The sequence below is a fragment of the Erpetoichthys calabaricus genome, chromosome 14, assembly GCF_900747795.2.
Source record: "Erpetoichthys calabaricus chromosome 14, fErpCal1.3, whole genome shotgun sequence".
Classification (NCBI taxonomy): Eukaryota; Metazoa; Chordata; class Cladistia; order Polypteriformes; family Polypteridae; genus Erpetoichthys; species Erpetoichthys calabaricus.
Genome location: NC_041407.2, coordinates 9,141,224 through 9,156,031, shown reverse-complemented (window position 1 = coordinate 9,156,031; position 14,808 = coordinate 9,141,224). Strand labels below are relative to the sequence as shown.

At 40.3% G+C, this 14,808-nt stretch overlaps 1 protein-coding gene across 14 annotated transcripts in view; it reads left to right on the top strand.

Moving 5' to 3' along the window:
• Positions 1–14,808, top strand: part of cacna1g (calcium channel, voltage-dependent, T type, alpha 1G subunit) — a 453,630-nt gene that overhangs the window by 382,270 nt on the left and 56,552 nt on the right. For 8 of the 14 annotated variants that reach the window (XM_051936490.1, XM_051936486.1, XM_051936487.1 and 5 more), the window contains 2 exons: positions 1,308–1,521; positions 8,877–8,927. In XM_051936490.1, coding sequence (XP_051792450.1) covers positions 1,308–1,521; positions 8,877–8,927 — 265 coding nt within the window. The remainder of the gene's footprint in view (positions 1–1,307; positions 1,522–8,876; positions 8,928–14,808) is intronic. The other 6 variants (XM_051936495.1, XM_051936485.1, XM_051936491.1 and 3 more) reach the window with 3 other exon arrangements.

Sequence of the window (14,808 nt, the reverse complement as noted above, 5' to 3'; positions counted from 1 at the left end):
AACAGGGAGAGAACAGACAGACAAAGAGGCCAACTGGTAGCCAAGATGAGCAAAATGGAGACAGGCAGACCGATGAAACAAAAACAAGCAGGATAACGGGCACCCAGCATGGCAGACAGAGAACAACAAGAGAAAGAGAGAAGGGCAGAATAGTGAAGTAGAGAGAAAGGGAGAGGAGTCAGAAACAGACAGAGAAACATGCAGAGTGACAAACAGACTGAGAGAAAGATCATCTAAGAATGATGATAAGAAAGAGACAGACTGATTGATGGACAAATGGAATGATGGGCAGACTGACATAGAGAAATGGGCACTGAAAGGCTGAGAGAACAACCAGTGGGCAAGCAGAACATCAAACAGACACACAAACTGAATGACAAGCAGACAGACAGACAGATGCATGGCATGATGGACAGACTGTGCCAAAGACAGACGTACAGATACACAAACATCTGCTCACACACATACAGACATAATGACTGACAGGCACAGAGAATGAGAAGTCAGACTGGCAGACTAACAGACACATGAAATGACGGACAGACAGACCCACAGAATGTCTGACATGCCGAGAGACTCATCGACAGGAAAGCAAAACAAAAAAACAAAAGACATGTGAAAAGATGGACAAGGGGAGACAAAGACAGATGTAAAGACACACCAAATGCATGCGGGGGGCAAAAGACAGACTGACTAACAGACACCTGGAAGGATGGACAGACACAGAGAAAGCCTGACAGCAAGTCAGCAGAATGGCAATCAAACAGAATGATGACTGACATGCAGAATAACTGGCAGACACATACAACGAAGTAGTCACAGACAAAATGAACGATAAACAGGCAAGCTGAGAGAGGGACACACAGACGGACGCAAAGGACGATGAGCAGACTTACCAACAGACAGACAGACACGGGGATGACAATAAGACAGATATACGTGATACAAATAATGGGCAAAAGGATCTGCAGTCTGACCGACACAGACAGAAACCCAGAAAGTGTGCCAGACAAACACACAGGAGTATGGACTGACTGACTGACAGACAGACACGCAGTGTGATCGACTCAAAGAGGACAGGAATAGACAGACAGTTCCAAACTGGCCCCAGTATGAGCGGTTGTGTGCCCTGCAGAGAATTGCCACCCTGTCTAGAGCTGCTTCCTGCTGCCAGGATGGGTTCCGGCCACTCTGTGACCCTTTAAGCAGGTCTGAACATGTCATGTATGTATTGTCCAATAAAGAAGCCTTGATCAGATGATGCAGGCTTCTCTCAGCTCTTGGTAACAGGTCTGTCTTTTTAACAGCCCAGGTTGAACTACAACCCATGGATGTTGCTCTACTTTATCTCGTTCTTGCTGATTGTGGCCTTCTTCGTGCTCAACATGTTCGTCGGGGTAGTTGTGGAGAACTTTCACAAGTGTCGGCAACATCAGGAGGCAGAGGAGGCCAAACGTCGCGAAGAAAAGAGGCAGAAGAGGATGGAGAAAAAAAGAAGGAGTAAGGAGAAAGAGCTGGCTGGTCGGTAGTCTTTCCACATCTTTCTGAGTCCTGCTTGACCTTTGATTACAAGAAAATGGAATAATAATCCCCACCCCACCCCACTCCTTATAACTACCCCTCATCCCCACCCAAGCTAATGCTCAGTGCCTGGTAATTTAATTTTCCAGCGCATGCCCAGGTAGAAACATCTGCATGGATAGCAAATAGGAAAACAGAAGAAAGGAAAATGTGATGGGGTGGCACGCTATTGTTATGACAGTGCCCCCTTGTGCCTTGTGCATGCCATGCAGTGACCAATGTACAGTACAGTACTGCACAAATAGTGTTCTGCAGAGCAACAGTGTGGCCAAGGGACGACTGTTGTCATAAGAGTCTGTTCACTATTTGTTTTATTACAACCTTGCTCGAGCTCAAATGCCAATTCCGTCATTGTACAATTATTTGATGATCCAGATGATCAAAATAATACAAAATTGTGTCCAAAAGACCTGTGAAAACCCACATGGAATAAAAAAAGCAAAATTGTAATGAAGCGTCAGCTCAAGGCTGTAATAACGAGCGTAGCCCTTAGTTTGAACTGTGCGTGTGAAGTCATACAAGGTTTGAGAAATACAGATAAAAAAATATTAAAAAGAAAAACAAGTGGGAGCAACACTGTGACCCCTAGAGATATGGTTAACCTTAATACAGTATGTCACAAGAGCCCCCTGTGACTCATATGAAGGGAACCACAGTTGTTTTGATTGGCTGGGCACCACACCTTCCATCTCTTAGCTCCTCCCACCAACAGCAAGTGTCTCTCTCAGCAGTTCCCTTCAGTTTATCTCCGATGCCAGCCACTCAAGTGGCACACCAGAGACGCTGCGTGAGGCTCATGGTATGACAGAGTGGCGGGGCCTGCAGGATCAGAGGTCAGAGGAGCTCTCCCATCTCATGTGCTTCTTGGTCTATTTGAATGCTCACCTTTTATTCTTTCACTTTTTTCAGCCTCACCTCATCTCTTCAGCTGTCTTCTCTTCTTCACTTCTGTCACCTCCTTTCTGCTTTGATTGTTTTAAAGATTACTAAAGAGATCTCACCAGCACCAATCAGTAAACTGCCGTGGTACAATTTCCCAGTCTAATCTACCAATGGAATGCATCTTCCCATTTAGTTAAAACATCAGTGGCCACCGAGCATGGTTCTGGTCCTGATCCGTGTGGAGGGGCAGCACAGATGCTGAAGTCGATTATCGGTGCACCTTTTATTGTAATACCTCACTTGCATCACCATAAAACAGCAGAAAGTTTGTGTTGTCACCTAAGAACTCCAAACTGAGGAAGTGCTGCGTGATAACAGCCTGCAGTTAGCACCTTTCAATAGTAAACACGATCTGAAGGCACTTTAGGAGTACAGATACACAGAACACCTGTTACACCTGACCTTTACTGTTGGAGTGGGGACATATGGCGTGACACACTCAAGATCTCACAGTGAGTCAGTCGGGCATCAGGGCTGGCCCTGTAACTTGGTGATTTCAGATCCAGTTCCTTAATCACTGGGACACACAGCCCACCTTCTACCAAAGGAGGTCACTGATTGGCCTGTCAGCTTTTTAGTCACTAGTGGGCTGTAGTGTTGTCAACAGTTACAGTGCTGGAAGCTGGGAAGCATGTGACTTAGAGAGTCCCTGAGAAGAAGGCCACAGCAAGTGTGCTGTTTGTAAGTCGAATTTATGGAATGTTCTGGATGGCAGGGAAATAGATGTTTTTAAAATTCCACCTTTGCACGTAGTTGAAACAAATTATATCAAACTTTTAGCAGCTTATTACTTTATTACTTCATATTTAAATTGATATGTGCTTATACCGTATGCTTTGGCAGTTTTATGTTACTGAATGCGCATATCAATATAACATTATAACAATATAACATATAACCTGTTAAATCAAAAAGTTCTATCTATCTATCTATCTATCTATCTATCTATCTATCTATATAGCACCTTTCTATCTATCTATCTATCTATCTATCTATCTATCTATCTATCTATCTATCTATCTATATAGCACCTTTCACTCTATCTATCTATCTATCTATCTATCTATCTATATAGCACCTTTCTCTCTATCTATCTATCTATATAGCACCTTTCACTCTATCTATCTATCTATCTATATAGCACCTTTCTATCTATCTATCTATCTATCTATCTATCTATCTATCTATATAGCACCTTTCTATCTATCTATCTATCTATCTATCTATCTATCTATCTATCTATCTAGCACCTTTCACTCTATCTATCTATCTATCTATCTATCTATCTATCTATCTATATAGCACCTTTCTCTGTATCTATCTATCTATCTATCTATCTATCTATCTATCTATCTATCTATCTATATAGCACCTTTCTATCTATCTATCTATCTATCTATCTATCTATCTATCTATCTATCTATCTATATAGCACCTTTCACTCTATCTATCTATCTATCTATCTATCTATCTATCTATCTATATAGCACCTTTCTATCTATCTATCTATCTATCTATCTATCTATCTATCTATCTATCTATCTATCTATCTATCTATCTATATAGCACCTTTCACTCTATCTATCTATCTATCTATCTATCTATCTATCTATCTATCTATCTATCTATCTATCTATCTATTTATATAGCACCTTTCACTCTATCTATCTATCTATCTATCTATCTATCTATCTATCTATCTATCTATCTATCTATATAGCACCTTTCACTCTATCTATCTATCTATCTATCTATCTATCTATCTATCTATCTATCTATCTATCTATCTATCTATCTATCTATCTAATTCAATTCAGGGTTGAGTCGGGCCACAGCCAATCTCAGCAGCACAGTGCACAATGCAGGAGCCAGCCGCCCTAAACAGGCACACACACATGTAGCTGATGTACAGTCACCAACTAACCTGAAATGCACATCTTTGAGAGGACATCTCAGGCAGACACAGGGAGAACATGCAGAGTCCACTCAGACAAAGACCAGGAGCAGAACTTGAACCCCGGATGCAGAAGCAATGAGGCGGTGGTACTAATCACTGAAATGAAATTCTAAATAATGTAATTATTGTAATGTTTTCTTTTACTGACATGTTGCTTTCAAATTATTCTGTCATGGTTTTCTCTAAGGGCAACATGGTGGTATAGTGTTGACCAAAGCTGACTTACAGATTCCGGAACTTGGGTTCCATTCTATGCTTGATTATGCTCTGCTATGAAGTGTTGTCACATTACATGTTACTGTATGATAAGTAGGTACAGTAGGTAAGTAGTGTGATTCAAGTGTTTAACTGTTAAATTAAAAAGGAGAAGGACCTGGAGGTGACAGGTACAAACCACAGAGAATCTAATCAAAGCCTAAATAATCGACTCTTTTAGAAACAAGTCAGTGCACATTGGAAAACCAAAAAGAAACTCAAGCTGCAAATCTTTTGAATGTCCACAAAATCTGGACAGTGAACCGTCCCCACTGGCAGTTCTTTATAGTGTCACACAGATGATGCAATTCAGGGTGACTCCTAAGGAACACACCTCCTAGTAACACTCGAGTCACGTGTAGTAACCGTGACACAAAATGGCGTCACCGTAAAGCACAAATAACGCTGGTGCTCTTCGTCATTGGCAGCCTGGTACAGAGCCCTCAACAGATGGTCAGCATGTACCGAATTAACTAATGAAGTAATAAAGAAGTGAACTCGTAATAATAAATCAATCGATGAATTAATTTTAAGTTATTAATGCAATGGGAAAACCATCATTATATGCAATATGACATGATCTGGGCTGATATGACAGTGAAATATTTAATTTAAATATAATGAGCTCTTCATGACCCCTGCTCAGAGGACTAAGATGCTAAATTATTTAAGTAAATAACTAATAAGCTCACCAACAAATGGATTAATAGGTTAATTAGCTAACTAATTATCACATTGACTTGATCATAATCAAATGATGCCATTATTTAGTTAATTAACCAGTTAATGAATTATGTAAAGATAAATTACTAGACGTACTCCAGTTTATACTTGAAGGTGTGTTTTAATTAAATTTTAAATTCATGAGTGCTCTTTGTCTGGTCACTGCGTGTTCTCCCAGGGTTCTTGCCTACTGTGGTTTCCTCCATTTTCTGCAGACATCATGTGAGGTTCATTTGTAATTTGAAAATGGCTCCATTCGCGTCAAGTCAACCGTCTGCATTTCACTTCTCGGTTCCTTACTTTTACCTGCGGCTGCCAGGAGGCGGGTTTGATTTCTTCAGGTTTCGTTTATGCCCAGAGCTTCATCATAGTTGTCTTTCCAAGCCAATTTCCTTTCCGTCCACTAAATCAGAATGAAATTGATTGTTCTGATACCACTGGGTTTCTGGAGCCATTCACCTTCAACCAATCATCTTTGAAGTTAGCCTTTGACATCACGAAGCAGGGACCGAATGCACAAACGCATACAATTTCACGTGCAGTTTAAAACAATTGCAGAAGTGGTCCTCATCCCTGAATCAGATGAAGCCAGTTTTGATCACGTTGTATTCTGTTACGCTTACTTTAGACATTTCAATGTTAACAGATTGTCTTCCCCTCCAAGCTCCGAGGATGTTGCGTGTGTTTTCATGAATCACAAGCGGTCTGCAGTCTGATTGGTTGACGGTTACTGACTCTTCTAGAATGACATCTTTGATGTGGATCCAGCAACAACCGAACCATGACGTTCTTTGAGCTGCCATCCTGAAGTGACAGCCTTGAGAGATCAGATCAGCTACTCTCAGGATGAGCGCGAGTTCTCCGCAGCCGCAGTTCTTAAAGTGGGTGCACTGGTGATTGCCCTCCCCAGAGTGAGACATGGCCACACAGTGCCAACCGAATCGACACGGCATTAAACTGGGAACCTGTACAGGCATTTTTTTTTTTAAACAGTCTTTTAATATTTTTAGCTTGTCTTGCACAAGTTTCTGTATTTATTCCTATCAAAAGTTTTTTTTTGACACACTACTCCGTCCTTGGATTTAATACACACGGTAGAGGGTGGCCGATATGCTGCTTTCAGACACACTCACCCTCACTGCTGTGTTTCAAATGGCATATTCAGTGAGTATTCCAACCCCAGGGCCGTAAAAACAACAATATGAAACATGGCTTCACTTGGAAGTGAGCTGCAATTCCAAGAGTGTCGAGATTTTGGTGTCCTTGGAGTGATTTTTGTTCCTTGCTTTATTTGTTAATTTTATTTTTAACATGAAGGCAGTCAGCATCCTGCTTCACCATTTTGGGCCCCTTGTACACGGGCACCACCTTTTTTGTTCACTGTTGCTATGGAAACTGCTGTGTGACATCATCACCTCGCCGTGCAGCTATAAAAGATGGCGGTGTGATAGCAAACAAACACAATCCTCTCGTACCTTATTGACTACTCTGACTGTTTATTTTTCTAACCAGTTTTTGTTCCCTTTCGACTTATTATAATTTGGACTTTCGGTTACATTTTTCTGTGTTTTATTTTCTCCATCATTTTAGGAGATCAGAGTTTCTGAAGTCAGTTTTTCGATTTTCTTGTGCGCTTTTATTGTTTTGAAAAATTTTGGGCTGAGTGAGCCGTTGTTTTGTTTCTTCACCGCCGAGTCCAAACCGTGCTGCTGGCGTTAGCGTAGCGTCTTGCGTCTTCATTCCTTTTTTCTTGCTGTTTTTTGTGTGGTTTAGCACTCAGATTGGGTGCATCTGCCTCAGGGGCTCTGTTATAGGTCCAAATTCGTGTTTTATGTCCTATTTGTACATTTTTGAATCCTTTGTTTTTTTGTTTGTTATCTACATTTTGTACTATGCCTTGGTTATGGTTTGTGGGTGGCACCCCCTGCCAATCACTGCCAGGAATTGCCCTTCTCTTCTGACGGTTCATTATGAATGTGCTCTGAAGTGGCTGAGTTTTGGTGATTTTCTGGATTTTTTTAACCTTTGCTCTGTTTTTGATCTTCATGATTTTGTTTGCTCTTGGAATTGCCTTTTATAGGCCTTGTATGCCCTTTGTGCTCTTTGGAGCTTCACAGATTTATTCAGAGCATTTTTGTTAAAAATAAATCTTATTTTGTGAGGATTTTTCTAGGCCCCTTTTGTACCTAGCCTGGCATTTTATGTGGGCATTATTGGAAGTGCTTTTTGGGACTTCCGCACATTGGAACTCCACATTTATGTCAGATTCTGCTCTCCCTGTTTTGTTTTTATCCTTTTATTTGGGTTGTTGTAGCCACTATTTTGATTATTTACCAGCAGTGTCATTTTGAGCTCCTCTGAGGTTGTGAACTGTCACTTTAAAAGCTCACCGTGAAGGTTCACAGATTAAAATCAGAACCTTTGCCCTTGTTAAATCCTTTTCCTGATGATATTTCTGGTTTTCGATTTTTGGCTCTTGTTTTTGTGTTTTGCGATTTTGTGTTGTTCCCGGTCACTGAGCTTTTTGATTTCCCTGTGTTTGACTCGTTTCTGTTTTTTTGACATTGTCCCGACTTCTTTTAAAATCCAGTGTGCTTCTTAGATTTCAAACACCCTTCTTGGTTTTCTAAGCTAATTTCTTGTCTCGCTGTTTTTATTTATTTTTTATTCTTGTCAGATTTTTGTTTTGCGTTTTGTTTTTTGTAACTGTGCGGATATCTTTCCAGTTTTGACACTTTTTTGGCTTCATGTCTTCTCAAAAAATCTTTTTGCTAGTTTTACTGGTCCGTATAAGATGATTACGCTTGTTGACCCCCTTGTCGCCTGGCTTGTGGTTTTGGATTTCTCTTTGGCTCTTTCATCTCCTGGTCGGCCTGCCATTACTCCTTTGAAGGACAAGCCTGCCTTTTTTTTTTTTCTCATTCGGGGACAATCCTGAGAATGGAAGACTTGGAATTGCGCGACGTCCTTGCTGAATTTTATGTAATTACTTTGTGTAATTGCACATTGAGAACTTTCAATCTGAAGCCTTGTTTTAATCTTGTATAATTGCTCTTTATGTTAAATGTAAATGCTGCATAATTAATAGAGGCAGTGTTAGTGGTGCATTTCCTACTTTGCATGATTAGAATTGTGTTAATCACTGGGGGCTGGAAGAGAAATGCACAACATTTCAAAAGTTGCACAGTTCCAGAATAACTAAATACAAAGTTCAAAATTACAAATTAGAAAAGGTGGCAAAAGCAGTTCCCATTCATCAAGCAGTTTTTGAAATCCTTAAAATGAGATTGCAGAAGGCACAGGCAGTGTAGGGCTTTTGCTTTTTTGGTTTATTTCTATTATTAATATTCTTATTACCTTTATTATTGAAGAAGCACAATTACATTGATAACTTAACAACTTGGTCTCATTCTTTTAGATATAATGCTGGATGATGTTAGACGGATCAGCTCAGGATGTGCAGTCACAGGTACAGAGCCGTCACACACCCTGTTTGCTTTCCTCTATGCACATACTGTATACCGTAACATGGAGGAGAGGGCATGCGAGTTTGGGTGCTGTCACCTTCAGTTTCTGTCTCACTAAACTGTCTGGCAATGTTGTCTGTCCGACTCATCACATGCCGCACTAACACCTTCACACCATTAGTCTTTTGCGTCACAGTCCCGTTCTCCCCCCACCCCACCCCCCCCGACCACCACCACCACCACCAAGTTCACAGGAGTTAGCAGACCCCCTAGGTTTGTAAGTCACTAGATGGAGGAGATGCTCTAAGTTTATTTTCTTCTTCCTCTCATACATGCATTCTCAAACCCCCCTCTAATCAAATTAAGTGCCATGGGAGATTGGTGCCTGTTTTCGGCAGTTCTGAGTGCAAGGTTGGAAACACCTGGGTGGGCAATCCTGGGCACTGATGCCCACATTGATGCCAGTTTAGAGTTTCTGCTTAGCCCAATCTGCTTGTCTTTGGGATGCGGGAGGGAAACTGAAATTGCGAAAAAAACAAAACTCCCAACGCACAGGAGAAACGTGCAAACCCCATAGAGAGTGTCAATGGTTCAAGTATCTGTGAAGCTGCCAATGTGCCAGGTTCTCCTGTCTTGCTGCCAGGTGCTTTTATTTCCAAGCACCCTTATGGTCTTATACATACACAAATACTTTCACGTTTTGGATATTCACACCACAAGGCTTGGTAAGGTGAGCCAATTCATCTTACAGTTTTACCATTTCATTTATAACAGGAGAAATTTAGAGAAGGCATCCACTTGTGGATCTACTGTACATCTGCAATATTTTTGAGGTCTGAAGGTCTTTACATTTGTATTGTAATTACATATGACTACATCCACTTTACATTTGACAGTTATAAAATATTTTAGAATTAATCTGAATATTACAAGGATGACCAGTCAAGTGAAGTCTCAAATTAAAGGATGGTAACGTTAAGGCAACACCAGTTAACACCACATTTAAATCATTTTTTAAGTAGTCCCAGTTTTTGACCTATTTATCAGATACATAGTAAAGAGCATTTTGAAATTAAAGTATATATACTAATACATTGCTAGGAAGCCGATGTCATATTATGTGACTTCTAGTTGTTAGTTGTATGTCAGATGTGTTGAACGCAGCTGCTGAATGAAAATTTCTGGGCCTGACAAATTTAGCGACTTTCCAGCAGAGCGAAGCTTTCCCGTTTATGTGACAGCCAATAACGTGCTGCCTGACAGAGCTCATGATATGCATTATACTTCTGGATCAGCATTCATTGGTTGTCAGCTCTCATCAACACACAGAGACCGCACCTACGACGAAAGAGAAAATGAAACCTGTTTGACCTTGGCCCTTTGTTTAATTTTATCCATTCTCTCAAGGTACATAAAACATGAGACAAAGCAGACTAGTTGCAGTGAGTCACTGGCTACGTCAGACAAGACCTTACATGAGCATGTCACTGACTACCTTAGCCTTCATTTACATCATTTTTGCGAGGTGAAGACTGAAAATCGCTAAAAATGTCGTCTTAATGTGACGTGGTGTTTAGTGGTTAGTGCTGGGGTCTCACTACTTTAGAGTCCCAGGTTCATATCCTTCATGACGTTTGCATGCTCTTTCCATGGGTTGTCTTCCAGATTCTCTGGTGCTCGTTTCTTAGGTTAGGTTAACTGGTGACACTAAATTGGCCTAAAGTGTGACTGAGTATGCCTTTCAGTGTACCGGTGCCCTATCCAAAGCCCCTTCCTGCCTTGTGCCCACTGCTGCCATCACATACAATGACTCTACATGACCCAGAACTGCCCAGGTGGGTTAGAAAAAGTATGACTGAATATTTACAGAAAGTAAATTAGCATCATGAGGATCTGAAATAAAAATATTGTTTTGGCTGTTTGATTATAACTGATTTTGAATCCAACACACACTCTATAATGTATATGTACTGATATATACAGTGGTGTGAAAAACTATTTGCCCCCTTCCTGATTTCTTATTCTTTTGCATGTTTGTCACACAAAATGTTTCTGATCATCAAACACATTTAACCATTAGTCAAATATAACACAAGTAAACACAAAATGCAGTTTTTAAATGATGGTGTTTATTATTTAGGGAGAAAAAAAATCCAAACCTACATGGCCCTGTGTGAAAAAGTAATTGCCCCCTTGTTAAAAAATAACCTAACTGTGGTGTATCACACCTGAGTTCAATTTCCGTAGCCACCCCCAGGCCTGATTACTGCCACACCTGTTTCAATCAAGAAATCACTTAAATAGCAGCTGCCTGACACAGAGAAGTAGACCAAAAGCACCTCAAAAGCTAGACATCATGCCAAGATCCAAAGAAATTCAGGAACAAATGAGAACAGAAGTAATTGAGATCTATCAGTCTGGTAAAGGTTATAAAGCCATTTCTAAAGCTTTGGGACTCCAGCGAACCACAGTGAGAGCCATTATCCACAAATGGCAAAAACATGGAACAGTGGTGAACCTTCCCAGGAGTGGCCGGCCGACCAAAATTACCCCAAGAGCGCAGAGACGACTCATCCGAGAGGTCACAAAAGACCCCAGGACAACGTCTAAAGAACTGCAGGCCTCACTTGCCTCAATTAACGTCAGTGTTCACGACTCCACCATAAGAAAGAGACTGGGCAAAAACGGCCTGCATGGCAGATTTCCAAGACGCAAACCACTGTTAAGCAAAAAGAACATTAGGGCTCGTCTCAATTTTGCTAAGAAACATCTCAATGATTGCCAAGACTTTAGGGAAAATACCTTGTGGACTGATGAGTCAAAAGTTGAACTTTTTGGAAGGCAAATGTCCCGTTACATCTGGCGTAAAAGGAACACAGCATTTCAGAAAAAGAACATCATACCAACAGTAAAATATGGTGGTGGTAGTGTGATGGTCTGGGGTTGTTTTGCTGCTTCAGGACCTGGAAGGCTTGCTGTGATAGATGGAACCATGAATTCTACTGTCTACCAAAAAATCCTGAAGGAGAATGTCCGGCCATCTGTTCGTCAACTCAAGCTGAAGCAATCTTGGGTGCTGCAACAGGACAATGACCCAAAACACACCAGCAAATCCACCTCTGAATGGCTGAAGAAAAACAAAATGAAGACTTTGGAGTGGCCTAGTCAAAGTCCTGACCTGAATCCAATTGAGATGCTATGGCATGACCTTAAAAAGGCGGTTCATGCTAGAAAACCCTCAAATAAAGCTGAAATACAACAATTTTGCAAAGATGAGTGGGCCAAAATTCCTCCAGAGCGCTGTAAAAGACTCATTGCAAGTTATCGCAAACGCTTGATTGCAGTTATTGCTGCTAAGGGAGGCCCAACCAGTTATTAGGTTCAGGGGGCAATTACTTTTTCACACAGGGCCATGTAGGTTTGGATTTTTTTTTCTCCCTAAATAATAAAAACCACCATTTACAAACTGCATTTTGTGTTTACTTGTGTTATATTTGACTAATGGTTAAATGTGTTTGATGATCAGAAACATTTTGTGTGACAAACATGCAAAAGAATAAGAAATCAGGAAGGGGGCAAATAGTTTTTCACACCACTGTATATATACAGGGGGTCCTCGGGTTTACGACACAGTTCTGTTCCTACAACAGTGATGTAACCCGAATTTTGGTGTAAGTCGAAACACACCCTAGCCTGAGTCTGAGTCACCTATCCTAACACTTTGCAAAATCATAATCTAGAACACAAAAACACAACTAAGCCACAGAGAAAGGAAAAGGACATAAATATACTGTACAGTACACTGCACTGTAGTAACAGAAAAAAATCTTTACCTTTATTCCTTCTGATCTCTGTCTAATTTCACTTCCGTCGTGGTGGTTTTCCTCTTCTTCGAAGCACTACCATCTGAAGACTCTGACTTTCGTTTAGGAGCCATGATAAGGGCCAAAAAGTCACCAAACAAAGCAACACAAAACGGAACACTTGTGCCACGTGCAACCAAACCAGTTCACCAAATCCATCACTGAAACGCCGCGTACTTCCGCCGCGCGCAACCAAACTTGTTCGTCCACGTAGTCTGTAAGTACGACACTAACGGCGTAAGCTGAAACACTCACTTCTCAATTTTTTTAAGTTTTTATGGGAGTGAGCGTTGTATGTCAAGACGTTGTAACTCGAGGACCCCCTGTGTATATATATATATATATATATATATATATATATACATATATATATATATATATATATATAATTTAATTACATATTTACAGTACTAGGGTGTTGTACCGTGTTAGCCATTATGAATGTAGATAAAAGCCAAGCAATATGACACCTTGTAAACCTGATCAGATGTAAACCTGAAGAAGGGGCCTGAGTCGCCTCGAAAGCTTGCATATTGTAATCTTTTTAGTTAGCCAATAAAAGGTGTCATTTTGCTTGGCTTTTCTTTACATATTTACATAATTATATATAATTTTTTTGTTTCAGTACCAGCAATATTGAAGTTGTTAAAATAATCAACATGCAGTTTGGTTTGTAAGGTCTGACGCTTGTTCCTCATTTAGAATGGAGCACCTACTTAGATGCACTCCCAGTCTCTACCCAGCAGTTCAATGAGTGGATCCCACCATAGCTTAAACCCATTCTTAGTGCACATCCTGCTTCATTTAATGTGCTGTAGTATTCTCCTTGGACAGTTTCTTAAAACCAAACCTCATTAGTGGCCGGCCATGTTAACAATCACCACTGGACGGAGACTCCATTTCAGCATTATTATTGTACATTTGGCCGACATCTTTATCCAAGACAACTTAAGACTGCAGGTAGAGTTTGAACCACCAGCACTGTGGTTTTAGGAGCAGTGCTTACCCAGGGCACCACGCTGCCTGCCCTTATTCCAAATGTGAGAAATTTACATTTAAACTGCAAGCTAATTAAAGGAATTGTAACACATGGACAATGATATGTCCCATCATAGACTCTATCTCGGCCACTCAGACAAGTGTTAACCAGTGTGCTGGAGATCTGTTTTGTTGACCAAATCATTTTTGGCCGTGAGTTTTAGGACATTTTGAGAATTCAGCTCTCCAGCCCAGGCCTGACGTTCCTTGTTGTGCTGCTAATGCTTCTTGTCTACAGATCTGTCTTCTCTCTTTTTTGCTCCCCTTCTCTTGCACTGGAATCACTTCTGACATGGCCTCTGATTCGTTTATTTGCAACAGACATATTGCATCTGGCAGGGTGTTTAGCGTATTTCTTGAAATGTCAGATGTTCATAACGCATGTAAGAAATTCTGCATACAGCAGATTGTTAATTAATAATTTAGAAACATCACTGAGATGTTTTCTCGTCACCATTGAACACAGCAACTTTAAATTGTTCAATAATATGAAATCCGTTGCTTTATATCTAGCACTGTTTTCATATTTAATAATTCTGCCTGCACAAGTCCACCTTATCTTAGTGATTAAATTCCAGATGATATAAAATTTGCATAAACAAAAATCTCAAAAGAAAGTTACATGAATACAAAGGAGGTGCTCTACAAGGCTAAGTCCATATTTATCCGCCGGAAAAGCTGTACAGCCAACCCAAACAAAGTTATTACAAAAGTGCGGATGATTACTGACTTCCCCTTGTATATGTAATAATTATCATAATTATCTTGAATGGATATACCTTCCGGGATTTCTTCACCCTTTTAATATCTTTAAAAAAGAATGTCTCTGTAAATTTTTTAAAAGCTTTCTGTCAAATAACGAGTTACTTAACGTAACATTTACACCCAAAAGGTAGGATTTAAAGAATTTGTTATAGAAAGGTTTCGAGCAGGTTGAACTTTTAATCATAATGCATGGCCTTTATTACAAGTGAAGATAATA